The 27,053-nt window shown below is 37.7% G+C and overlaps 1 protein-coding gene across 2 annotated transcripts in view; it reads right to left on the reverse strand.

Moving 5' to 3' along the window:
- Nucleotides 1–26,752, reverse strand: part of FSTL5 (follistatin like 5) — a 278,658-nt gene extending 251,906 nt beyond the window's left edge. For both annotated transcript variants that reach the window (XM_042049795.1, XM_042049794.1), the window contains exons 1-2: nucleotides 26,488–26,752; nucleotides 2,477–2,615 (exon numbers count right to left, since the gene is read on the reverse strand). In XM_042049795.1, the coding sequence (XP_041905729.1) occupies nucleotides 2,477–2,599 (123 nt within the window). In that variant the 5' untranslated portion in view covers nucleotides 2,600–2,615; nucleotides 26,488–26,752. The remainder of the gene's footprint in view (nucleotides 1–2,476; nucleotides 2,616–26,487) is intronic.
- Nucleotides 26,753–27,053: the final 301 nt, after the last annotated feature.

Raw genomic sequence — 27,053 nt, forward strand, 5'->3', positions numbered from 1 at the left:
TCAAGTTAGATAAATTCCCCTTTTTGAGAGCAACAGTGATTAATATATATCTATTTTTTAATCTTTGCACACATAAACTTGCATACATATTGCCTAATCAAAGGAAATGTAACTGCATATATTCATTATCATCTGTTTGTAGTAAGTATTCTATTGGCATAACTTAATCTAAGCACTCAATTTATTAAGTGTTTGATTGAAGCAGAAAGTTTCTTTTACCAGATTTATATTTTGAGTATCCATATCCATGCCAAAGCTGGTTTTAAAAATTGACTTTAGAAAAGTTTTACATTCCTAGCTTTTTTATACAAACATATATCCCTAATACCAAAAGCTGAACAATACTAAAACATTTTTTTATCTAGACATATTGCCTAGGAAAAAACCCACCATATTTTTCAATATATTATTTTATATCTAGTTTTAATTACTTTTATCTTGTTTGCATATGTCTGTGTGATTCCCCCAATATTAAACTTGAAAAGTTTATGACAGCCTATTCCAAGAATTATATGAGAGTTATCAGTACTTTAAAAGTATAATTAAGACAACATAAACACCAACATATGAATAGTTCCACATACATTCATTAAGATCAGAGAACATCTAACCTCAGAAAATAATACTAATCATACCCCATATTCTGTCCTTCATTGTTCTTACAGTCTTCATGGTTTTGTGTTGGGTTTTTTTTGCACACGTGATTTCTCTCTCACATGATTCATTCCATGGTTTCATTACTAGTTTCTCTCTTCCTTCTAGATTTCAAAGAACCTTTCTTGTGCTATTTTATTTTATTTTGCTTACAGCTGTCAAATGGAAATAAAGTGATGAGACAAAGTTTTGATAATACTCAGCATAAAAAACCTGTGTGCTGATACAGTTATGTATTTCTTTGACTGTAGCCTGATTCAGTCTTTATTCTGATTGAGAACATTCCATAGAGGATGCATAATTGTATAATTTTAAGATTTTATTTTCCATCTGTTAAGAAACTTCTTGTATTTAATCTACATAGCATACGTAATATTTGCTAATAGGCAATTTTACTTGTTTGAGAACTCACACTGTCAATTTCTCCTTATATGACGAGATATTGGGTCTTTTTTTTTAAACTGAGGACCAAAAAGAAGTATCTTTCATACTTTATAAAAAAGTATTGAGAAATAAAACTAGCAGTATCTTGAAACATTAATAGAAACTAACATTTAGAGTTTCTGGCTATAATTCAGACCTTTTACTTGTAGCACAAAAATTTAGAAGGATGAAAAGAATTTTTTTTTTCATCTCTGCTTGACTGTAGGTATTAAGGCACTTCAGATGTTGCTCCCACGACTATCATGCCAAGAAAAAATAAAGTTGATCAGATCTATGCTAACTTTAGACAGCCCATGGAAATATTACAGCCCTCTTCCTTGTTTTACAGAACCACCACAGAAGCTTCCCTTTCAGCAACCAGAAGAAGAGCAGGACTTGTTAGCTGAGAACTGTTTCAGGAGTCCTGGATTCATGACAAAGGAGCAGCAGGTGGGTATAATTTGAATGACATGTAGCCCTTGAATATGGGAACCACGTAACTCAGAAAACATCTGCACTATGCCATGGTCCAAAACTCCTAAATTCAGCAAGCACTGGGAACATCTACCTCTTGCAAACAAGTTAACTTCAGCACCATTCTTCTTTGATGGGCAGTTTCCCTGTTCGTTGCACAGACTGAAATTCACTGAGGACTGGGACAAGTCATTGCCTTAAGCAGATGCTGACAGTTGCTTTAAGAGACAGCCTCTCCTGGCTCTCCCTCTGAGTTTCTGTTGATATAACTAATCTCTAGTTTTTGAAGCTGTTGGGGTTTTTTAGGAGCTCTCCTGTTTTTTTTTTTCTCTGTTAAAGGAATTTTCCCCCTATACATGTTGCTAGGGCAACAAATGGCCGAGTATTTAGATAAACAAATGACCTGGCTGCTCTTTTTGTTTCACCTGGGGGTGTGGGCAGTTGGTCTCGGCATCGCACCTGCCCTGCTCACCGGGAGCCGCCAGCGCCCCTGCCGGCTGCGAGCGGAACTGCACCCGAGGGGAAAGGGCCCGACAGCCGAGAAGGCTGGCACTGGGTTTGTGATTGCTGTTACTGCCATAGTTGTTGTTGTTTTGTTTGACTGGTTATACACATACAGATATATAATAGTAAAGAACTGTTATTCCTATTTCCCACATCTTTGCCTAAAAGCCCTTGATTTCAAAATCATAATAACTCGGAGGGAACGGGGTTGCATCTGCCATTCCAAGGGAGGCTCCTGCCTTCCTTAGCAGACACCTGTCTTTCAAACCAAGACAGAAGCTAAAACAGATCTTACGTCATTCTCTTTGAAAAAGTTAATTTCTGAACATTACTCTAATAAACACAAAAAAGACAAGGCTGGAGTATAATTTATCCCTGGACCTTGGAAGAAAAGCAAGAAGTATTAGAGAATAATCCATACCTTGTGCCGTAATCTTATTAGGGGCTGATAGGGCCTGAAGTTGTATCCTTCCTTGACTGGCCACCCATCTGCTCCCAGCAAAATGCATCCAAGAAGTAAAACAGCAGACCACCACATAAACATCTTTACAGGTCTGTTTCTGTCAAAAAAAAATGTGCAAGTTCAGAGACACAATATTACTTTGGCATAAATCATATAATAAAGGTTTACAATACTGATAATCCATTTGTGGACTTGAATAAATATAGTAGATATAGGACAATCTGTCTGGCACAACAGCAAAGAGGAAAAATGGTGGTAGTATCTGGGACAGCAGTATCAATTTGGTTGTGCTGAACAGAACATTTTCTTATCACTGTTCAATATTCATATGAGGGAGTCACTGAGGAAACAACCAGGAAAAGTCAAAGAAAGACAGAACGTTAGAGAAAAGCAGTGGAGAAAAATGAAATACATTCTCTCAGATGAATGAAAAAAATTATCATTGATCACATGTTCATCAAATTTTCCTTTAAATATAGTCTCTCATGATGCACTATTCACAACCTAAAAGCTTATAATAATCATACTCAGATTTATAGATACATATGGCATGAGAGTTCCCTTATGTGCTTCCTAATGGATGTACACATGTACATTTCATAAGCGGTTTCAGAACTTATTAGAGATATGCAATATTTATTATTGATATTCAGCATTTGTGTTGAAACCATCATGTTAAAGAGACAACACAGCAAACTGATCTTCATTACTTCAAGGCACTCCCAAGTCAGTCTGCTTAGTCTACATTATTTAGTCCTGCCATATGGGACAGAGATGAACCACTTTCACACATGAGTGGGTTTTTATTCCCCTTTCTACTTTGCTTTTAGTTCGCTTACCCTACCAATGTAGAAACCTCTGATAAGATATACAGGAGTAAGTACAAAACATCATAAGTGTGCCCTAGGAGCCAGATTGTGCATCGAATCTTCGAGTCTTGCCTGACATTTTCTTTTCTATGGGAAATCATCTGAGCATAAAATGTGAACAAATTGGGGATCACTTATTATCCTCTATCATTTACAGTCATGCTCCTGGCAATACTGTTAAACAAACTGTGGATTTGATTCCTATCATTCTTCACATATCAGTAGTCCTCACAGTCACCTGAAGGCAGAGACTGAATAGAATTAATTCCTGTGGAGATTTTAAAAGTAGTAAATGGACTACTCTTACCTCTATTCACAGGCTCAGTAACAGGATCCTACTTAAGTCTGGTACCCTTCTTTGCGGACTACTCTACCGAACTTGGCAAAACCACATAAAGGTCTGTTTCATTCTCATTCCATCTGATTTTTCCCAGCCTGCCTTGCCTTCACACTTGTAATTCAAACAAAAGATCGACATTAATACACCGTATTACTTTGACATCACTTACCTTTTGTTCCACCAAACCTAATCTCATTCTGGGTCCCCCTATTAATCAAACTTCACATTTCTTCTCATTTATCATTGCTTATTCTAAAAGTTTCCACTTCAATTACCTTTCTTTGGCACTCCAGCTTTTCTAATATACACCGTAGAAGTATCTCTCTTAGGAGAGCTTGCACAGAATACATTAAGCAGAGAATTATTTGAAACACAGAAAACAAGCTCTATTACAGAGAGATATTTTACATAAATAACTTTAGGCTTGTTCTTTTACACCTGTTCAGTAACAGGATATTACAGTGCTGATAGGAAATGACACAGTGGAATTTTCTTCTTGGGTTCCCCTCATACTTCCACCAAAACAGAATGGCTAATCAGATGGACCTTTGCTATGGGATTATTGCAACTAATCTAGCTCACTGACTGGAAACAGCAAAAAAAGACTATTTCAGAACTGTGAGAATTCAAGTACATTAAGGTATGGCATTTTCCTTCACTGATTCTGTGTTAGTTCTCAGTATCACTGTTACTGGAAAAATAAGTCCATTGAAGAAAAAAAAAACCTAACAAAAGAAATATGAAAAATCAGAATCTTGATTTTTTTGATCTCAAAGAAAACATCCCTTTATTTGTGTTTTGATGAATTTTTTTTTTAAATATACTTAATTGTTGACTTTCAAGGTCAGAATCAGATTAGTTTAGCACCTGTGCATGCTAAGGCTAGCTATGCACTGTTGAACCTTTGTCCCCTTTGTGCACTTGTGGAGTATCTCTCTGTACAATGAAAATTTGGTCGGAAAACAGTCATTTCACAGAAGGTTGTAAGAGCAACCACATTGTACCACCCTCCCACAAACTGAATATATTTTAGCCTCATGTGGTGTGAAAGAATAGAGTCCTTATAGTTTTGAAAATTCTTTGACCTTGAAAGGCTTATTCTTTGTACTTTTACAGAAGAAGAGAAAATTACTGCATGCTCAGTTTCTGACTTCATTGCCTGATACTGGGATGAAAACTTACAGCACAAATTTAAAAAGTAAGCTTTTTGGACAGATGCTACCTAAAATCTCAAAAGTATGCAGGGTGTATGCAGTTATTATTTGCCTTTTTAGAATTTAAAATATCCACTTTTTTTTTTTGAGGGGCATACATTTTCTATGGAATGTATTGGATATCTTAAATAATTATTTATTTTTAAATTACTACCAAAACCCACAGTTCTCCTTAACACAGTACTATTATGAAGTCTCTATTTTATGGAAAATTATGATCTGTCCTAAAGACTTACATTGTTAAAGAGTTGAACTAAGAGCAGGAATAAAAATGACTTTTCAAAGCTTCATTACAACTCCAGATTTTGGTGCTGCACATAGCTGAACAGAAAGAAATAAGGTATCAAGACTATATATTCATGTTACCTAAAATTGCTTCTTTCTTATTTCTACTTGAAGATGCAGCACAAATTACAAGCAAAGAAGTTTTTTACTTTTCTTTAATAGTATATTATCAAGAAATCAGAAATTGTGTTTTGAAAGAATTCTTATACCATGCATCCTGGGCAAAATAACATATTTCTGAACTCAAATTTGCATTAATGATCTAGACCCTGTTTACTCATTAATTACAATCTGGCAGAACTTGATTTTTCAGTGTTTAGATAGCTATCGTCAGTATTTTTAACTTCATTAACTACATATTTGTAAAGCAATTGCTTATAGGTTTTTACTATATGTCTACTTCTATTTTTACTGAAGACTGTTGCTTCTTTATATTCATATAACCATGTCTGGAAATCTGATGAGTTTACTCTCTTTAAGCAGACACCAAACTGTATCTCTGTGTTTTCTTCCTCTGCACATTTCTCATTTATAGTATAGCTTATAGGTTAAAATGCAAAGAAAAATTTAAAAATTCAAAAACATTCCAGTACATATTTTAATGTATATATATATGATTTCTCTGCCAGTAAACACTGAACTGAAATTCTTAAAATACTACTAGCAATAATTCCATATCTTCTATCCTATTAATGCAAACAGTTAATTTACAGCTACTTATTGCATGTAAATAATTAGGGGGTGGGGCTATCCCCCTTCCCCCCCCCCCCACCTTCACTGCACAGAAATAATTAAGGTGCTGGGTTTCTTTCCTCAATGTGCATTAATTCTCTTTTAACAATGAGCTTAATGCACTCTTTTAGCATTAAACTGATCTATGTTGTAGGAGTCTCATGTATTGACTGTCATCCTTAGATTTTCCTCATGAGCTGAGGAGGAATAGAGTGAAGGATGTTGAACAGATAATGGTTGTTCCTTATTTCTCACTGTACAGTAATTTCTTCGGTATCAAATTTAGATTTTCCTTTCTGATTCTCAGAAAGCTCTGTCATTTCACTTTTTAGCCCATTTCCAGAGCATTCATGAACCTGATGTACTCTGCAGTTTTCTCACTATTGACTTCTTTCCATTTCAGTTACTTCTGAAATTTTTTTATAAATTATTATCCGTAAGAGGATTATTTTATTCTCTGTCAAGTTTGTACCTTAAAACTCTTGGGTGAGGAGCACTGCTAGGAGAGCTATAGCTTCTGAACTGACAGAAGGAATACCTTAGCATATCTCACCTGCCTCATTTAGGTAAGGGAATTGGGACCCTCAAATATTTTTGATTTTTTTTTTTTAAGCAAAGAAAACTACATGAAAAGTTCACAGAGTTTCCACCATCACCCTGATGATCAGCTAGTCACCCTTGAGTTAGAGACAATTTCTTTTAATTCTTGAGGACATGTAATGCAAACCTATTATCTCACTTTTCTCTCCTGCTAGCGCTTTTCACACTTGCAAGTCCAATATTTTGTGGAAAACAAATTAAATCCCAGTTCTGACGCCTTGCTTATGAATATCTAATAATGATTAATATATTCTACAATACCATAGTGACTGCTTCCTCTCAAAGTTATGATGATTTCTAAATCTTCTCAGAAGTTCATTGGTAATATTTGTTCTTTGCCTGACTCCTTCTTGTTGGACTAGGAAAGAGGTTGCTACTGTGAGAGTTTAGCAAATATATAATAAACACTATTTTACCTGTTCCCATGCTGTAATCTTCACTGAGAAGATTGAAACGATATCATCTTTTACACAACCAGTTCCAAATATGATAATGTGTATTCACAGTGTATTTAAAAAAATAAAAAACTAATTAATGTAACCTGGCTTAGCCAGAGTTTATATGATGAGTTAAAACATATACCCAGTTACAAGAATGCCCTAATTTAAATTATTAAATTATTAACTTTCCCATTTTCAAACCTCTTTTTGTTCCAGAATTCCTCAGCTATTATGCTCTGTTCTGTGTTGATTAATGGTGACTAGCCAGAATATTTGGTATTAAGAAGAGAGATATAATTCATTTGAAAATAAAAGTATTCCACCCCAATAAACTGATCTGATCAACTTAATGCCCCTACAAAGTATAATAAATGAAATTTTAAATACTGGCTCAATCACTGCATTCCTCCTGCCTTTAAAAGAAAAGATACATCAGATATTAACCTGGCATTATTTAAAAGGTCAGCTTCAACATATCAAGGAGGAGTACAGTATGCTCTTAGGAAATGTCAGTCTCTGTCTTTTACATATTATTAATCTGAAAATAAAAATAAGAATAAAATTAATTGTCTATTTTGTGGGGATCAGAAAAAGACCATAAGCCATGTCACCATATTCAGTGTTATTAATAGGTTTATAATACAGCCAGAGTAATAAATATAAACCATGCTTCATTGCCTGTGACTTTGAGGATTTCATTGCATATAATGATGGACACAAAATACCAGCCATGAAAGAGTACACTGCTACCATTTCCTAAGATGCTTTTATCTACCCTTATGGTTTCATGGCAGAAAGGTAGACACAAACAAAGTATTTTCTTGTGTAGAGACTAATATATTGCATTAACTTTGAATGAATAGCAGAAGTTTTAGCTATAAACATGTCTTTTCCCATTAGCCTGCCTCTACTCTACCCTAGTGCCCCACATCTTCACACAGAGCCTGCCTTAAAAAAACTTATGATAGTTATCTTTACACCAAAAACGAGGTGCTTACAAAGAAATCACAGTATGAGATTTTCTTGAGAATGCAGCCGTAATCCATATCTAGTAGCAGTGTTTCTCCTTGTCAAAGTGCAACGTGGAAAGCAGATCACGGGGTTGTGGGGGCAGCTCTCACCCCCACGACTTGCTGACAGCTTTTGAGCACTGCACACTTCATGCTGTCACCTTCCAGTTCTCCTCCAGAAGTGGCAGCCACACTCTGAACCAGAGTTGTTAGGTCACCTTAACTATGTACAGAAGGCTTGGGGCTTGCAACAGTGAAGTTCAGCACTGCCACGGCAGCCAACAGCTCGTACATCTGCGTACCAATCTGTTCTGTCTCTCAGCTGAGACTTTATGTGGCCGCAGCCACTCACTGTGCAGGCACATGCTCTTCATCCTTCACCCACCAAAAGAGGCTGGCAAGTCATTTTGGAACAGACAGCAATGCTACTGACAGCTCATGTGCTGGAACACACAGGTTGAGTAATATTTTTTTTAAAAATCTCACAAAAAGCCCTCACCACCCCAGATGTATCCTGCCTTCTGCCAGCTCCTGCCCATCTCTCTCTCACTCCTTTCCTGATTTAAACTGCAAAACCATCACACTGCGCAAGCAGAGAGTGGAGTGCAGGCCCTCGAACTCCTGATCCTGTACTACTGCACTTGGTCTGTGTGCAGACACTACAAACGTGGCACCTCCAGGCACCTCCAGACACTACCTCCAGGCACCACCGTGGTGAGCAGCCAGCACCAGGACCAGTTTTCCCTGCCTTTCACTGTTACTCTCTGCCCTCATGCCACTTGCACTGCCAGGTGCTGGTGGGTAAGAGCAGAAGCCCAGGCAGCCCATATCCCCTCTGTCGGGGGATGCAAGCAAGATCCATTTGCCCAGGGCTTTTCTAGAAGGGCTCCTTTGGAATCAGCTCTAAAGATTTACAGCGGCTCATGTGAACCTGTACACAAGTGGCCTGAGCATGCCAGGGGCATTTCTGAAAGATCAAAACACCTGAAATGCAGACGCAGCAGAGACGCTTATCTTTGCTGCTAACTTCATGCTCTAATTTGATCTTACCGTTTTCATTTATTATTTATTTATACAAAGGATGACACCCAGATGTCTTAGTGTTAGTAACCCAGTTAATGAATTATAATTATATTATTTCATATAATTTCAATGAATTATAATGAAACGAGACATTGCAATTTTAAACCTTTCTTATAAGTTCTTCACATGGTCTCAGAACCATTAGTATTTCAGAAAGAAGAAGAAAATGAGGGTCGTATAGTTCACATATCTCAGAAGAGCTTTTTTTAATGGATTTGAGGTGTGTGTATTGATCTATTTTTTTCCCAAGACTTCAGTATCAACCTCAGGGTGGTTTTAGCATCATTGATATATGCAAGTGCTAGTTTGTGGAGGTTACACTGTTAGCAAGGTGGTCTCTTTCTTCCCTCATTAAGCAAACTTGTCACAGCTGGTTCCTCAATATCCTAGAGGATTAATGTTTACCCATCATGGAAGTATCTGAACCAATGGGAGTTCAACCACTTTATGTTATGAAACCAGAAACAGAAAACCTGCCAGCTTAGAACTCGGGTGAATAGCTTGGTACTGTTAATATTTTACAAAATTTGTAAATTGACACATAGTATACCACTGGGTCACTGTGTACTTTGCACAGGCTAGAAAAGACAAACATTTTGGTTTTCAAGTTTTTAAAGTTTTTCTTCTAAAATAAAATACTACTAACACTAAATGTAAGAAGAAACAACAGCTGTTGGCACTTCCATCGTAAACCATTAAGAGTACATTTGAGAAAAGATTATCCTAGAGAAAGCAAAATGGCTGCTTAAGATACAACTTTTTTTTTAAACAGGTAATCTGCTAAATTAAAGACTAAAATTTTCCATATTTGCTGTGATACACTAATCTATCACCCTTACTTCTCTCCTTTGTTCAAGAAAAGATTGAGGTTTGGTAGAACAGTAGTTACCAACAAAACTACTGAAACCTTTGTGTTATTGAACTCCTTGGATGAATGCTAAACCATGATATGTCTGTCACTAATTCAAACAGGCATGATAATTTAGAGAATTACTTTCTATTAAGTATTCTGGTTAATGTTATAATTTTATCCCTTCACACCTATGAAACTCTCTGCATTGAAGTGCTGTAGCCAACAGAGATGGATCCCATCTTTTTTACCCAGTGAAAGAGATTCTTCAGTAATTCAGGTGGTTTAAAGTCAACCCACCTGGAGATTTTTCCTCAAGATCACCATGCAAATGGAAAAGACTGGAATAGACAGGTTTGAGGGTTTTGCCTATAATTGGATTTGAAGTAACAAAAGAATTATAAAGGACTAAAGAAGGAAACTAAGTCACAAACCACAAAAAGGTAAAGAGAGAAGGTAGTTAGGGATGGGGGAAGCAACATTTCAGCAGTCTTCATAGGACAGGAAGGTAACTAGAGCGCATATCAGTGAGAGATGTGACACTGGAAAGCCTACGACATGCAAGAAACCATGAGCTCCTCAAACGCAGCAGGACATGGATGCACTCTGGTGTGATGGAGTCTACACAACAGTACTGACAGGAAATATGAAATTATCAAACTGCAGAGAATAAAGATGCATGTGGATTTCTGTACAACTGGATCGAAGCACAGCTCAATCCATAACCAAAAGGACTGATGAATGTTGCAGCTGTTTAAATAAACACGGACTATCTGTAGCTGAGGGCAGTTTGTCCTTATCAGGATTGAACCAAAAATACATTTGCCCTCCAGTACTCTCCCCCAGTGCCCACATTAATATAATTAACTATAGATGAAATCCCGACCTAATTGACAACATGAAAATAACTCTAAAATCCACATTTAATATGTTTGATCCAGAATTTCACCCTATTTATACAATTTAGTTACAATGAACATTCACAAGAATGGAAACAAAACTTTAAAATAACTCTGTTAGCTAAAATGAAAGAAATTCAAAGTTTCTTGTGATTGTCTTTAGAAAAAAATCTATTCCCATTTATATAGGTTCACAGAAATATGCAAATAGGGTAAAGTGTTCTGTACCTGAATAGCCAAAATAGTTAAGGTATTTTTCTTTTTCATTTTAACTGCTGTGGAGTTTTTTGCCTCTCTCCTTTCCTACTTTGTGGTGACTCGACTCTCTTTCTTCATTACTCTCACAAAGGCCAGCTTTCTTCATGAGCCTCAATTCAGCACAGTCAGAAAGAAATACAGAAAATTGCACTTGTTTAGTCAGTCATAAAGCTGGCATACGTTCTTAGTGCCATGTGCTTGGATGTTAAAGTCCAAGTCTGTAAAAGAAGGATTTTCTTACCTTATGTAAAAATAAATTAATAGACTGAGAGAAATAGGAAGGAAACACATAAAGTTCTGAGATTCTATAGAACAAAAAACCTCACCCTATCACACCTCATGAAAAATAAAAATTGACTCTGACAGCTGACTTGGTCATTTGCATTCTACTATTTATATTATTAGTGCATCATTACAGTACACAGTAATTTTCCTAGAAAAACTGCATCCTTCTTTAAATTTTGCGAAGATATTTCTAATAAAATAGTGCATTTCTCATATGCTTACAGTCCTATCCAATAGGATCCAAACCTACATTTCCTGCTATGTTTTAACTGTCTTGTACTATTTTACTGAGTTTTATTGCTTATGGTTTTATACCACTCTAATATAACTACTAGGAAGAAGTAGTTCCAAATGCATGCTGGAAAGCTGACAGTATACCAGAAAAACCTACCATTTCCTGATTAGGTTGTAGCTAAAAAGGATTGTAAAATAAGATTTTTTCAATAATTCATTAGCTAAAAATATTGTTACTTCTAAAAAAATGAAACGGAGATAATACAAAGCAAGGAGCAGCCAGTATGTGGTGATGAAATGGTAGTATGTGAAAGGAATGTATTTTGTCTCTCGTCAACCACCCTTGTATAACAGATTGAAAACAATTTTTTTTTTGGTCACTGACCTAAAAAACAAAAAAATTTTACATATTTTATTTGGTTCTGCTTTTTGGGGTTTTGAGGAGGATTTTTTGCACTGTTTGGTTATTTTTGGAAAGGCAAAAAAGTAAATAGCTTCAGTTTTATTTATACAATAGAAATACAGGAAATAGTTAATGTAAAATTGACTAGAATGAAGTTTTGACCATCAGTGTGCCAGGAAACACTAGAAAGACCCTCTCAACAAAAAAAAAAAACTATATTTCACCAAGAAATTCATGCTCAGATGCCATCACCAGACACTCCATATCACATCTAGTATGAACTCTGTGCATAGGCAAGAACATCCCATCTCTTCTCATGTGAAGGTGTCACTGTGAAGCTACAGCCTGAAGAGTGACCACCCCATCTCCCTGAAATATAAGTTTGTGCTCCCTTTTTCATCCCACCTTGATGCTGTTCTCAATTTTTGATTCAACCGCATCCACCCTGGGATTGTCTAGGACACCTTTGTGAAGTGCAATGCTCATGAAGACGAGCCGGGAGATACTGCTGAACATCCCATCCCAACTGCTCTGTCACAAACGCTGGTCACGTGGCAAATGTCCAAGTGGCCCTTTATTGATGAATCCCTTACTGTCACATGATTTATCCTCAGTGCTGACTCAGGTAAGCATCCCTATGGCGTTAGTGCTGAAAGCTTCTCTTGCCTCTGTATTTTAAACTTCTGGGAATGCCTGCCCCTCAGCAATTTCAAATATTTCTTGTTAACCAGATGAGATTTTCTGCAAGCCACAAAACACAGAAATTCATCAAGGCAGAGAAAGAGGGCTTCGAAAGTTATTTTGAAAGTTTTTATCTGGTTCAGCAACATGCAATGGAATCTGAAGACTGTTTACTGTGTTGCAGTTCTTACATGACTATTAAGCAGTGGAAAAAGCCTCAGTGAAGGCTGTCCAAATGACTTTAATTAATCACTTCAACATTAATCACTTTAATACAATCATTCTTGCATTCTGAAAATCTCTGGTTTTGAAAAAACAGGATTACCCTGCCTACAGATAGAGGGAAGAATCCACCTTTCTTTGTCATCTTCAATGTCTTAAAGTTGCATAAATGAGGCAATCTGACATTCAGTGAAGAGAGGTGATGATAACTTCCATCCTCCAGAGTAAGACATGGATCATCTCAAATCACAGCTGATAGCAAACCCAGGTCAAACCCTCTCTCTTTGCCTCCTCCAAAAATACGGAGTATGATCTGTAGCACTAGAAAGTTCCAGCAGGAAGAAAAAGAGAGTGCCAAAGAAGGATAAAGGCAATAAATGTCAGGGAACCAAACTGATGCATCGGGTTCACTGTTCATCTTCTTGGCATAGTGCAGGAGATGAGGGAAAAGGGGATGCTGGATCTCTTCCTTCCTAAGAAGGAAGAGAGGATATTCCATGTAGCAGTGCACACTGCTCATATTCCCTAATTCCTCACTTAATAAAAGAGTGCCAACACTCACTGACACTGCAGCCGGTGGCTGCAACTTCTAAGTTGAACACTTGGAAACAAAACAAGAGTAGAGCCGTTGCTGCTCTCTCTCAAAGTCAACTGTTTTGGGCAGCCTCCTATGCTTAAAGCCAGCCTCGCCAACAACCCAAGATCCAATTTGTAAGGTTCTGCTAAGTACTCCCTATTCGTGGTCCTTAATACTACCAGAGACTCAGAGTACCTTACAGTTCTGAGTGAACCATATAATACACAATGCATACTGAGGAAAAAAAGGAGAGTAGGTGCCATTAAAAAGTATCAAAAAGCACCCCTTATTTCCAAAGTCACTTGACCTCTTTGAACATCACCCATGAAAGATAGCCTGGATTCACCTCTATGTTTTGCCCCACTTTTGGCTACTCTAAAAGCCCAAGGGAGATCTGTATCTGGAAAGGGAATATTTAAAAACTACTCCAGAAGAACCATTTACAAAGCTGGGAAAGACAGCTTTTTGGGTTTGGTTTTTTGGTTTGTTGGGTTTTTGGGGTTTTTTGTTTTGTTTTTTTAACCATGATAGGATATCAGAAGCATGCCTGGGAGGATAAATGCAGGGGTTGTTTGCTTTACATCAGTCTCTTTCTAGACCAGTATTCCTGTAAGTCTATCCTCACCCACTTGAAATACTACTATAGGGATAAACTATCCCACTAGAAGCCCTAAGAGAAAGGTTTAAAGCTATGTCTTGGGATGCACAGGGGAGAGAGTAGTTACCTGCAGTTCAGTGCCTGAAGTCATAGGGACTGTACTGCTCTGTTCAAGTTTTATCCCAGACGATTACTGTTACAGTCTACGTCTACAGTAACACACTGGTTCAATCAAATCAGTTTTACATCATTTTGATGGAAGTGATCTTGTTCCATCAGAGCTTAAACTGATCTTTGGTCGTGATATTCCAACTGATAGGTGGAGAGCAGTGCAGGAAAAGGGTTAATTTCTAGCCAGACCAGCTCCCTAATCCTTTTCACCACTCATATCAACGCCACTGGCCAATAGATGGAAAGACTGACCAACAGGTGTAACAGGATGTGAGGGATAGCAGTGACCCCAACACAGTTCAATTAATATTATTAGTTTATTTAGCTACAGACTGAAATTGCACTCTGATTATGACTTTACTTGCTCAGTTACGTCAAAGTGAACACAATAAACTCTAAAGCAACTTATTTAAAATATAACTGAAAGGCTGTTTGAGCAAGCTTAGTATCTCTCTTACATTGTTGTGACAATAAACATGATCCAGAATCCCACAGCAAAGTGGAAGACTTTTTTGCTATTGGGACTCTCAATTATCTATTATTTTATCTACTGTAAACACATATTCTAGCAGCATTCTAGTGTTTAGGGTGGTTTTTGGTCATAACAGCCCTTCATGAACATTCAGAAATTTAGGACTCTTCTTTAGTAATACTGACTTTTACCATTAATATTCTTCTGTTGTTAGATTTGCTCACTGGCTCTAATTTTATAATATTTCCCACAGATGGCGAGGAATAACATGCATGCAAGGATAAAAAGGAGGATGCAAATTTCAAAACAATGCCATAATCTTCATTACAGAAGTGTTTGTCTAGTAATTAAGTGTGGAGCTGCACATATGGTGTCTGATTTATCCTTGTATTTTCACTGATGCAAACCTGCTATGATAATATTAATGTAAATGTAACCATACCACTTTTCAGTCAGTCTGGGAGCACAGAAATGCTATTTTTTTCTTCTCTTTTTCCACTAGTAATTACTTTTTTTTCCACTAGAAACTGAAAGAAAAAAAGAAAAGTAGCTACAAAGTCATGAGTTTAGCTATTGCAGACTTTTCTTTTTCCCCTTTGTGTATTTAAGGGAAATAGCTACTTCCCTTAAATACACAAAGAATTTCATTCTCTTTTGGTGGATCAGGAGTTACATTCTTCTGGTTCACAATTATTTCATCAATGTTTTCACTCCCAACAGATGCTATGGTAGCCAGCAAACAAGAAGCATTTCTCTAGAGAAATATGTCCAAGGCTTCTGCCCTCTGCCTAAATATCTTACACTAAAATTTAATTCCTGCTGAAGATAAAAATGACACTGTCTCTTAACATGGAGCAACAGAAAAAAATATTTCTCAGTTCAGAAACTCCTTCCTTGAAAGAATACTTAAGAGCACACTCTAAAGCTTTTGTTAATTTGTATGTACAATTACTAGGTTTTTTATTTCACTTACTGCTCACTTTCCACTCTGTTTTTTAAGCCCAGATCTGCCAAATTCTGACCCTTCATTTGTGAGCAGTTATGTGTCTTCTTCTGAGTGTAGATGTAGAACAAGCCAAAAGGAGTAGCAGGATTCAGCTCCTGTTCATAGTGTTCAGCTCCTAGAAAGCATAACCTTCTATTTTCTGTACTCCAATTCTTGCTAGTCTTGAGAGACTAGGTAAACTCAGAAATGTCCTAAATTAGAAATTTACGAGCAGCACTTCTTAAAAGATACTTTTTCATATTAAAACACTCAAAGATGACATTTCCACATAGTGCTAATACCAGCTTTCTCCCCCACTCCCCATGGCTTTCTCTGAAGTATAATTAAATTTTAAAAATATTTACTATGGAAAAGTCTTTCTCTGGATTGTTTCTCCTCCACTTGCACTTATTAACAACCTTCAGAATAATTTTTTGGCTAGATGTACCCTTTCCAATCAGGAAATTTCCACTCTGAAGCTTCACTTTTAGGCCTCATCTTTGTAAATTAGTTGAACTTTCACACACACTGCATACTCATTTTAAGGCAGTGTGACTCTTTTCAGTAGCACTTTCCTATTCCATTCTGCCTCAGTTTAAGTTCCTCACGGAGGTGTTTTAACTTGTGAAAAATAACAGGTGACATTTTGTATTCCACGCAAAGGCTACATGACGAACAGTTACAAATTGTTATAAATAATGAAATACACTATCTTTAACACAAAAAACCTGGCTTTCTGAGGCCTAAAGGCCTTTTGTGAAATAAATTACTCTAAAAAATAGAGAAAGTAAACCCAAAGTAAAAGATAACAGAGGAAAAACAATTTGCAGCAAATGGTATTCCTTCTTGACATCCCAAATTTGCTGTGGCTTGTAAATCTGTTGACTTTACCAATGGTAACCGCAGAATTCCAGTTCTAGAGAGAAATGGTGAATTGATGCTTAAAAATCCCTCAAATTACCAAAGTGCGTCGCATGGTTGATGAATACAAATCAATATGCCACAGAAACCTTCTGCTGCATGCTGGGATAAGAAAGGTCATGTTGAAAATACAAATTACCATCTGAGTTGTTAAGGATCTCAGATGTATGGGAAGTTTAAAATAAGTCTTGACTTTGAATACTAAAAAAAACCCCAACCATTACTAATGATTTTTGCAATGCTTATACGTAACTTTGCAACTCTTTTCATAGCTCTTTTTGGAAGAGCTCAAACTGAACACAATCACAGAATCATTAATCAATGGAATATACCTCTAAGATCACCAACCATTAGCCCAGCAGTGCTGTGTTCACCACTAAACACTGTCCCCAAGTGACACATCCACATATTCCTTGACCACTTCCAGGGATGGTGGACCACTTCCCTAGGCAGCCTGTTCCAATGCCTGACCACCCTTTTAGTGAAGGCATTTTTCTTACTGGGAAATATTTAATACCCAATACTTAACACTTAAATAACACAAATTTTATAATTCAGAATTTGCATCCATGCATACAATTCCCCCTTCAATTTCTTCATTAAAAAAAATAACAAAGGTACAAAACTTATTTTTTTAACCATGTAAAGCTTCATGATCAGCTCTTTAGGTTTTCTTTCACCATTTACTCATGATAACTCCAGAAACATGCCCAGCTTATAAAAAATATAAGACTAACTCACTAAAATTGGACCTTTGTCTCTCAAAAGGCAAGCAGAGAATGATAAAAATGAAATTATTAGCCATAATACTTCACACTGTTCATCGAGGAGACAGATGCAGCTCATAAATTAATAAATGCACTCTAAATCATTAGAGTCAGCAAATTATATCACAAACTTTCATTTCAATCTCTTTATTAATGTGAGAGCTGTTCTATCTGAGAAACCATGAGAACGGGGGGGGCTATATTATTATACAGATTTCTGAGACTTTGGAAGTATAAATCAAATTTTCAGTATAGATTTATTAATGACTTATGTGTATATCATGTATTTTTACAAAGATAAGCATAGCAGCCCTTTTAAAAGTTTACTTATGAATAGAAAAGATTACTGAGAGCCTAGAGCAGTAGATGAATGTGACTATCACACAGAAAAGGTATAAAGGACGCAAATATATTAAAATATTAGATCTTTTTGGTCCTTTGGGGACACCAGTTTTAAGATCTGATGCTTGAAGCACTCTACTAATATTTCAAATGCAACCTCCAAGGTGCAGAAAACCTCCCCCACCCTGCTGACTGCACCAAGAACATACAAATATAGACTGTTCAAATATTTCTGTGAAAAAAATTCTCCAACCATAAAATAAGAGAATCAGCCTCTTAAGACAGTAGACTAAAATGCAACTATAGCTAAGCAACACAGTTTAAATTCACTTGAAAAAGTGTCTTCAGTTCAAAAAATAATTTACATTATACAAAAGTTAAATCTCAGAAGTGATGTTAATTGTAGTTTTTTCTTTCAGTGTCCCAAGAAAAGAACTAAATCAGCCCATGCATCTATGTCTAGGAAAATTTCTACAGAATATTACTGTTTATCAAAATCAGCCTCGAGCAAATACAAAAACATCTAAAAGAGAAATACATTTTTTGTGTTGAAATACTACCATAGCACTAATTATGGCTGGGTTTCTGAATTACATGAGCATATAAAGGTAGCATAAATGAAAGATAGAAACATAACATATAGGTTAGAAGACAAACAATTTTAATAAATAATATTTTAACTCTCCACTATACTAGCTAAGATTCATTCACCTTAAAAGGCATAGGAAAAAAATGAAAAATATAATCAGCCTTCAACCTATAATAACCTGGTGCTGTGTCTTATATTTTAAATAAGAATTTTCTCTCTGTCAAAGTGCTTGATAATATGGAAGAGCAGCACTGTGATGAACTGTATTTCAACTTAAAAATCAGCCCTCAAGATTAAAAACATCAATTTCTCACTGAAGCTGAGGTTATGGCTAACCTTGGCTGTTGCAAGGAGAGGGAGGATCCGTGCAACTTAATTCCACTTGACAAGGACAAACCCAAAGTACTGTCACAAGGGACTTCTCTTCTTTCTCTGTGGCCCTTCCACTGCAAAAACTGATGATGAGCTGAACTTATGTTTCCATCTTGAAACAGGGCAGAGAGAAAAGAAGGGCTGTCAAAATAAGATGCTACTTTTAAAAAAACCCCTAAATTTAATTTAAATTTAATTTAAATGATTTATCTAAACTAGAGAGACATAGAGTTGATGCATGGACTACTCAGTCAATAAGGAATTGGCTGGATGGTCAGACCCTCAGTGCTCTGGTCAATGGCCCAATATCCAAGTGGAGACCAGTGACAAGTGGCGTTCCTCAGGGGCTGGTACTGGGACTGGTGCTACTTAACAGCTCCATCAGTGACATGGACAGTGTGACTGAGTGCATCATCAGCAAGTTGGCCAATGACTCCAAGCTGCATGGTTTAGTCAACACACTAGAGAGAAAGGATGCCATCCAGAGGGACCTGGACAGGCTTGCGAGGTGGGACTGCGCAAAACTCCTGAAGTTCAACAAGGCCAAGTGCAAGGTCCTGCACTTGGGTCGTGGCGATCCCAAGTACAAATAAAGGTTGGGTGGAGAACAGGTTGAGAGCATCCCTGGCAAGAAGGACTTGGGGGTGCTGGCTGACAAGAAGTTCAACATGACTCAGCAATGTGCACTTGCAGTGCAGAAAGACAAATCCTGGGCAGCAGCAAAGGAATTGTGGACAGAAGGTCAAGGGCGATTATTACCGCAGGCCTGGTTCCTACGGTATATCACCGTGTCCCGCAGCTATAGGGAGGAGGAGGAGGAGGAGATCCAGCAGGCAGGAATTGTGCAGCAAGATTGATTTATTTAATTATTTTACAAACTCTTTTATAGACTTTTTTCTTCATAGTCTAATTGGACAAAGGACCAACCACCCCTTGGGGGCGATTGGCCAAAATCCTAAAACATCCATTATCAAAATATTTTCTACTATACCATAAACAAGACTTTCCAAGGTTGCAGGTGGCTTGGGTGTTTACATTCCCTGCTACCTCTTCTGTGAGAGAGAAAAGTCTCTCACGGACTTAGAAAAATAACAAGAAGATCCTCACTAACAGCATTTTTGTACCTACAGGCGATGATCCTCCTCCTCCACTCCATTCTTGTGAGACACCACCTGGAGTACTGTATCCATCTCTGAGAGCCCCAACATAAGGATGTGCCCCTGTTGGAACAAGTCTGGAGGAGGGCCACCAAGATGACCAGAGGGCTGGAGCACCTCTCCTATGAAGCACCGCTCAAGGCTCAGAGAGTTGGGGTTGTTCAGGTTGGAGAAGAGAAAGTTCCAGGGAGACCACATTGAAGCCTTCCACTACCTAAAAGGGCCTTCCACAGAAGATGAAGAGGTACTTTTTACAAGGCCATGTAGTGATAGGATGAGGAAGAATAACTTTAAACTGAGAGTAGTTTTAGATTATATATTAGGAGGAAATTCTTCACTATGAGGGTGTTGACACACCAGAGCAGCTTGCCCAGAGAAGCTGTGGATGCTCCAAGCCCTGGAAGTGTTCAAGACCAAACTGGATGGACTTTGAGCAACCTGGTCTATTGGAAGGTGTCCTTTCCCATGGCAGGGGGTTGGAACAAGATGATCTCTAAGGTCCCTTCCAATCCAAAGCATTCTTTCCTTGATAATATCAGATTTTGCACTCCTATGAATACTGCAGAGATAACTGAGCAAATGTTTGGAAATGTCTTTCAGAGAATTTTCTGAGGATTCACCTCTCAGACCTGAGGAGTATCTGTAAAACACCGAGAAAACCTGCCCTTAACAAAGGTACCTGGTCTCAGGTTTCTTTCAGCTATCAAATCTCTCATAAAAGGTGAATAGTTACCAAGATGTGGTACAAATGTCTTATAAAAGCTTCTACTTTTTGTTGGTATAAGGCTCAAAACAGACCCTTAGGAGGGAAAAATTAGACACTGCTACAAATGATGATGCAGAAGGAACAAAAACCTCTCCAAAGTGTGACAAAATAATTCTCTTTCTCTTAAAATATAAATGCAAAAGCATTTTCAAAATTAACAAGGTGCATATCTTCTTTTACTTATGTACAATAAGTTATTTTCTGCTCTATGAATAAAAAGTTGGACTCCTGCAACTCTGAATGACCAGTTCACAAATACCTGTGTTTAATTCATGTGCATTTAGCTTTCCATTGCGCTACAGTTTGTTCTCAGAAAGCAGGTATTAGTCTTTTCTCAGTATACGCTAAATGTGTTTGAACCTTGCACGTTTCTTGTTATCACTGGAAGGCCATGATTGTTACCAAATACAATCCTCAATTGTATAAATAATTGTAACATTAGTACACTATATTCACTCTGTAACAGAGTCAAAGGTTGCATTTATCTTTTTGACTGCTTTTGCATATGAATCAAGATTTCCATTGATGTACCAGAATGATGTGAAAGTGCTTTGGTTTTGCTTCCTGAGCAATCATTTATGAAAAAAATTAATAAAACTCATAAACAACACATATTATCAGTTATAGTGGTGTTTTAAGCAAAGTTTATGAAAGAAAATACATTAAAAAAATAGAGCTTGAAATGTTGAACTTTGAAACAAGTCATAATCTGCAAGCTCTCTGAAAACAAAGTTTATTTCTACTATCCATCATGTAAGAATTTTCTACCTGCTTTTGTTTTATTGCTCATTGATTTGTTTAAACATGTATGATTTACGTATTGTTTAGGAAGACAAAGTTCTGTTATAATAATAAAAATACGTACAGTTCAGAGTTACAATGCAGAAAGCCTCTTAAAATATTTTATTTCCTAATGGAAGCAAAAGTATGTAAAGTAATAATCTAGAAGTTCCAATCATTTACTAAAAGAGCATTTTTAGTAATAAATAAGTTTTTATCTCATTAAAGTTATGAGCTGCTTTCAGATTATTTTATTTCTTTTTGTAGGTATTAGGAAATTCCTTATGAAGGAACTAAAAATACTTTCAGAAAGTTTTTAATATGCTGATATGAAAATGATAGTGGCTTTTACCACAAGACTGCCTATTCAGTGGTAAAAATATTTCAGATTACAATAAGCCTCACTTGGAATAAAATGAGAAGAAAGCTCTCTCTGTCAGGAAAAGAAAGAAATATTTTAAATATCCTTCATCTTCCATCTAACATTTCCAAGTACTTTATCGCACAAAAAAGTCTTTCTGAAATCTGCTCTGAAAAGCACTGCTGGACACCAACCTCAGTTAATTCAAATGCAAATAAACTGTGAACTTCAACCTACTTCAAGCAATCAGTGCAAGCATTGCCAACTCTCCCCTCATTTAACTCTTTAGAACTTCTTATTTTCTTAAGATTTGCACGACTCAGCAATGGAGCCAAGTAATTCACCACTAATTTTACATAATGAATGCTATAAAGAGTGATTAATTGAACAGACTTACTACGATCATTTCTAGGATACTAAGTGCAAATACCTGCATAAATATTACTATCAAATAAAGCTAAAAATAGATGAGAAATACATATTTCCCAAGTCATTCCCATCCCCTCTTGGCAAGGAATCATGCCTGGCTAAACCACAGCAACCTCTCTTGGCCAGTATACTTAGCCAATACAAACAGAAGTAACAATGGCATAGAGGAAATGAGAGATACCAGCAATTAGGGAGCTTTTCTGAAGTTCTTCTGCCACAGTAACTGTGCAGAAATTCCTTGATCTGCACTGACCCATCCAAATAAAGACACATCTGTTAATAAATGCAACTGCTAGAAAGGAACACAACCTACCTGGACACAAGTCTTTGTATCTAGAGATTACTCAACCCAAAACCTAAAAAACCAACTTGTAAAATAGCAAGGAAGAGAATAAAGCTGTGGGTTTGATTTCTCTTGAATATTTTTCCTGGGCAGTAGTAACCCTTGATATTGGAGGTGTTAGAGGGAGTTTCATATGGCACTATTTTCAAAGGGGCCAGACAACCACGACTCTTGGTCAACCCACAGCTTTCTCAATGTCTCTTTACTACAGAGAAAATATTTGACTTACTGCTCTTCCGATAATATAAATTTAATTTAAATTTAATTTAAATTATTTATCTAAACTAGAGAGACATGGAGTTGATGCATGGACTACTCAGTCGATGAGGATTTGGCTGGATGGTCAGACCCTCAGTGCTGTGGTCAATGGCTCAATATCCAAGTGGAGACCAGTGACAAGTGGCATTCTGTCTACCAAGAGGAAGGGAAAAGCATGCTGTATTAAATATGTATAATATCATATGCAAACAAGTTTCTAGTCTTTTCATTTGCTGATAGCTATTCCCTATGCTTCAGAAGGTAAAAAAAAAAAAAAAAAAAAAAAAGAAGCTTGAACTAAAAAACAGGATTAAACAGATTTACAAACAAACTTGCTAATCTATTTACTTTAAAATTATATAGCATAACAGACCAAGCTACACTGAATAGTTAACAAATCTGGTCCTGCTTCTGCTTAGAAAAACTCTAGAACAAAGTCAAGAGTGCCACTGGATTCACTGCGTCCCCTTGAGCCAGCCACTCTTGCAATATTTAATGTCCACAATTATCCAATAGCATTTGCCAGCCCAGAGCAAAATAATCAGAATTGACTTCCTAAACTTCATTTGACCTCTTACCTTTGAGATATGAAAGTCAAGTTCAGATCTGTTAAATGGCAGAACTATTCCTATTGGAGCTCCATCTTCAGATTTGAAACTAATAAAACTGAGCAGAGCCTTGTTTTTAATATTATTTTACAGTCTTGAGAAGAGTTACAGAAAATTTGTATTTTCTGAAATGTTATATAAAGTCACACAGTTTGGGACAGCATGCATTCTTCTAAGAAAAATAGAAGTTTGGTATTTTTAAAAGACAATTTATGTGATTGTAACAGTTCTTCTAAGACTGAATATTGCTTTTTAAACAAACTCTGAGAATTACTGGATAAACTCACACACAAATAAAATCAGAATGAAAAACTGACATGATTAGGTAGATCTAGAACACGCCTAGATCTGAGCAACCACAATATTTGGGCTTTTACTGATTACCATTTGCTGTCAAAAGCCTTAAACCAGCAAATAAACAAGTGATCCACTGGAAAAAGTAAGCTTTGGACCCCTGACAAGGCTGTGCATTTGTTGATATTTTCAATAGTCATGTGTGCCCTCACATGAAGACCTTTGTGTGTTGGTTAGCTTAAGAAGAGTCTATAAAGTACCTCTTTAAACCCAAATTTTCCGTGAATCCTGTTTTTGTAACAAAACTCCTCCCTGATTTTGCATTAGTTCTGCAGTCAGCTGTTTGGTCAAGTCATTAACAACTTCTGCGTGATGTTGATAAAGGACTTGGAACTGCATATTATAAAAAATCATATCCTCATAAGTTTATACATATGCTTGAACAAGGTTTACTACTGCAGACAGACTTCTTCTAGTTAGAACCAATGACCAAAATGGCTATGGACCACACTTAATGGATACACATATTTAGAGCACCATTTTGTTGAAAAATAGCAGTGCCATTTTACCTCCTCCAGAATGTATGTATCATTTCAAATACCCATTTTTCAAACATGATTTATCAAATAAAGCAGCCTAATACAAACTAAGGCAAACCATTACACAGAAAATACAATCAGATATAAGATTTAAATTTAAAAGCACAGAATTAATGTCTTAGTATCATAGTTTATCATCCGGCTGATGCTGGTAAAACGACTGATCTCAGAAAGGTCAATCACTTTTAATCATGTAATAACAGACATAGTCCTGTTAGCTGGAAAAAGACTATGTGTAGGAATAAAGACCACTCAAGTGAACAGTGATTTGCAGATTCAGGTCGTGTATAAACATTAGAAGTTTGGATATAAAATTAGTGGGTTGGGGTTGTTCTGTTGTGGGCCTTTCTTTCTCTCAGTTATTGTAGTGCCTGCACCACCTGGTTCAAGCTAACTTTTTCAAAATAATTTCATAATGTCTACTTCAAAAAGTAAACAGCCTGAATCTCCATACCTTAAAAGCCATCATTAAAAATTATATCAAAATATTTCAAAGCAAATCAATATTCACGTCAATGACAGATGATAAGAGCTGTCTTAGCTGATGGATAGACTGTCAATGAAGGCTTGCAACCAGTGCAAGTGGTGTGTAATAAACTTTCATTCCCTGCTGTTGAGAGAGGAAGAAGACAGCTGTTTTATGACTGGAGAGAGGGGAAAGGAGACAGAACAATAAAGCATATTTCCTAATTCTACCCAAATGTAATGAAAGTCCTGGCATGCTAAACTACTTTCTCCTCATTTTGCTAGCTTTCCACTTCACCCATCAGTAGCTCTGTGCTGCTGCCTGATGGTTATCTTTGTACTCTAGCTGATACAAACATTCAGCAAAAAGAATCCACCTTAACATTAAGGAAATGATGCAGGAGCAAAAAAATGCTGTAATGCTATGAAGCAGCCTCCTTTGATCAGCTTCATCTCATCAACAGAAGTTACTTTATGCACACAGCTAACACAACAGCTAGCACTTGTGAAGGACAACTGTGTAGAGAAACACTTGTGCTTTAGGTCCCAGTTCCTAAGAAAATTCCTCACAACCAAAAGTGTATGAAGTGCTACCTAATCCTAAAAAACACAAGATGGGAACCTCATTCACCTGCTTATTCTGTTCAGTTATCTCAGTAGCACTGGCTAGCAGCAGCAGTAGCCTATTCCCTCTGGAATCAACCTTAATCTCAGACAGAATCCCCTGCATGGGACTCAGCTCCGCATGTGCAGAAATCCCTGTGTAGCGCTGAGCTCTGCATGTGCACAACTCTGACAACTCACAGAAACAGCAGCAAACTCCTCTGTGAAGCAGAGTTCCTTACCAAGCTCACGAAACATTAAACACTGCTGAAAGAAAAAGACATTACATCTGCCCACACTCCTCACTTCTATTCAATTACTGACAACAGCAGTCCTATAAATGCAACATCATATGGTATTATTAAATCCAAGATTCGCATTTACGCCTAGTTGCATCCTGGAAGCAGGCCTGACGTTCGGCCAACATTAAAGGAAAAAAATCCACAACTTTCACAGACACACACCCCCCGCATATTGACGTTGGAGGCAGAAGTAGTGATGATCCCTTTCATAAAGGTGCTGTTTCACAAGTTGACAGCGTTACAGTGCTGAATTTTTTGTCAAGTAACAGGGTATCACTGTCCTTCTGTTACACACGTATACAGGCACGCACAAGAACACAGAGCAACATGGGGCTACGCTTTTAAATCCTCTTTAATTCCTACTTTACTCTCTACTTCCCGGAATGACCTCGCATATCCTGTCTTCCCCCAGACAGAATCAACCAGAGCTTCTCTAGTCCCCCCCAAATCGGTTTTTATACAAGGAAGGTTCTGTAATGTGCTTGGAGATCTTTCTATAATATTCAACATTTAAAAAAAAAACCATTTTCAATCATTTAAAAATTACTCTGAGAGTCAGCTTTCAATAAAAATAAACCTCGAACTTTTCATTCAGATTCATCTTTTGTTTATGGAGCCCTTTTCACTGAAAGCTGCAACCCTTTTCCAAGCCTTGCCCCTACACTGACCTAAGAGCTACCAAGCTTCCAAGTTTGCTCTGCCTTTAATTGCCAGCTCCTCCATCCGATCCAGCACCCTGCTACCATTTACGTGAAAAATATATGTGTGCGTGTGTGTATATACATATATTGGTATGGCTGCTTACCTTGTCCGAGAGTCACTAAAATCCACAACGGGAAAAAAACCAAAAACCCCAGCTCGACGGGTCCTCGCGCAAATGGCAAAGAGAGGAACACTTCTTCCTTTAACAAAGCCAAAAGCGGCTCCGCCGCGACCCGGCGAGCAAGAGAGCGAGCGACTCGTCCGGAGCAAACTCGGCGCAGTTCCCGTGACGGCGCTTCCCGGCGGGAGCAGGCGCGGGGAGCGGTTCCGCGGCCGCGGAGGCGGCGCGGGCGCCCTTCAGCACCCGGCGCGGCGCGGACAGCAGCGGCCGCGCTCCCGCCCAGCCCGACTGCCGCCCGCCGCCGCCCGCCGCTCGCACCGCCCCCGCGCCGCCCCCAGCGCCGGGCGGGCTCCCAAACTTGCGCCCGACCGCCGCCTCCGTTTTCTGGCTTATTGCGGTTTTCTACGGGCCGGGGGGATAGAACGTCTCGTGTCGCGTCAGCCCTCGGCGCCGAGGCGTTCCGTGCCCACGCAGGGGGCTGTTTTCCCGGCAGAGGTCACCGAATCCCTCCTTCGGCTTCCCCTCCGCAGGGCCGTGGCCCCGCTCCC

This window comes from Corvus kubaryi, unplaced genomic scaffold (genome assembly GCF_017639235.1).
Source record: "Corvus kubaryi isolate FWS band 111438036 unplaced genomic scaffold, C.kubaryi_AGA036_p1.0 71, whole genome shotgun sequence".
Taxonomy (NCBI): Eukaryota; Metazoa; Chordata; class Aves; order Passeriformes; family Corvidae; genus Corvus; species Corvus kubaryi.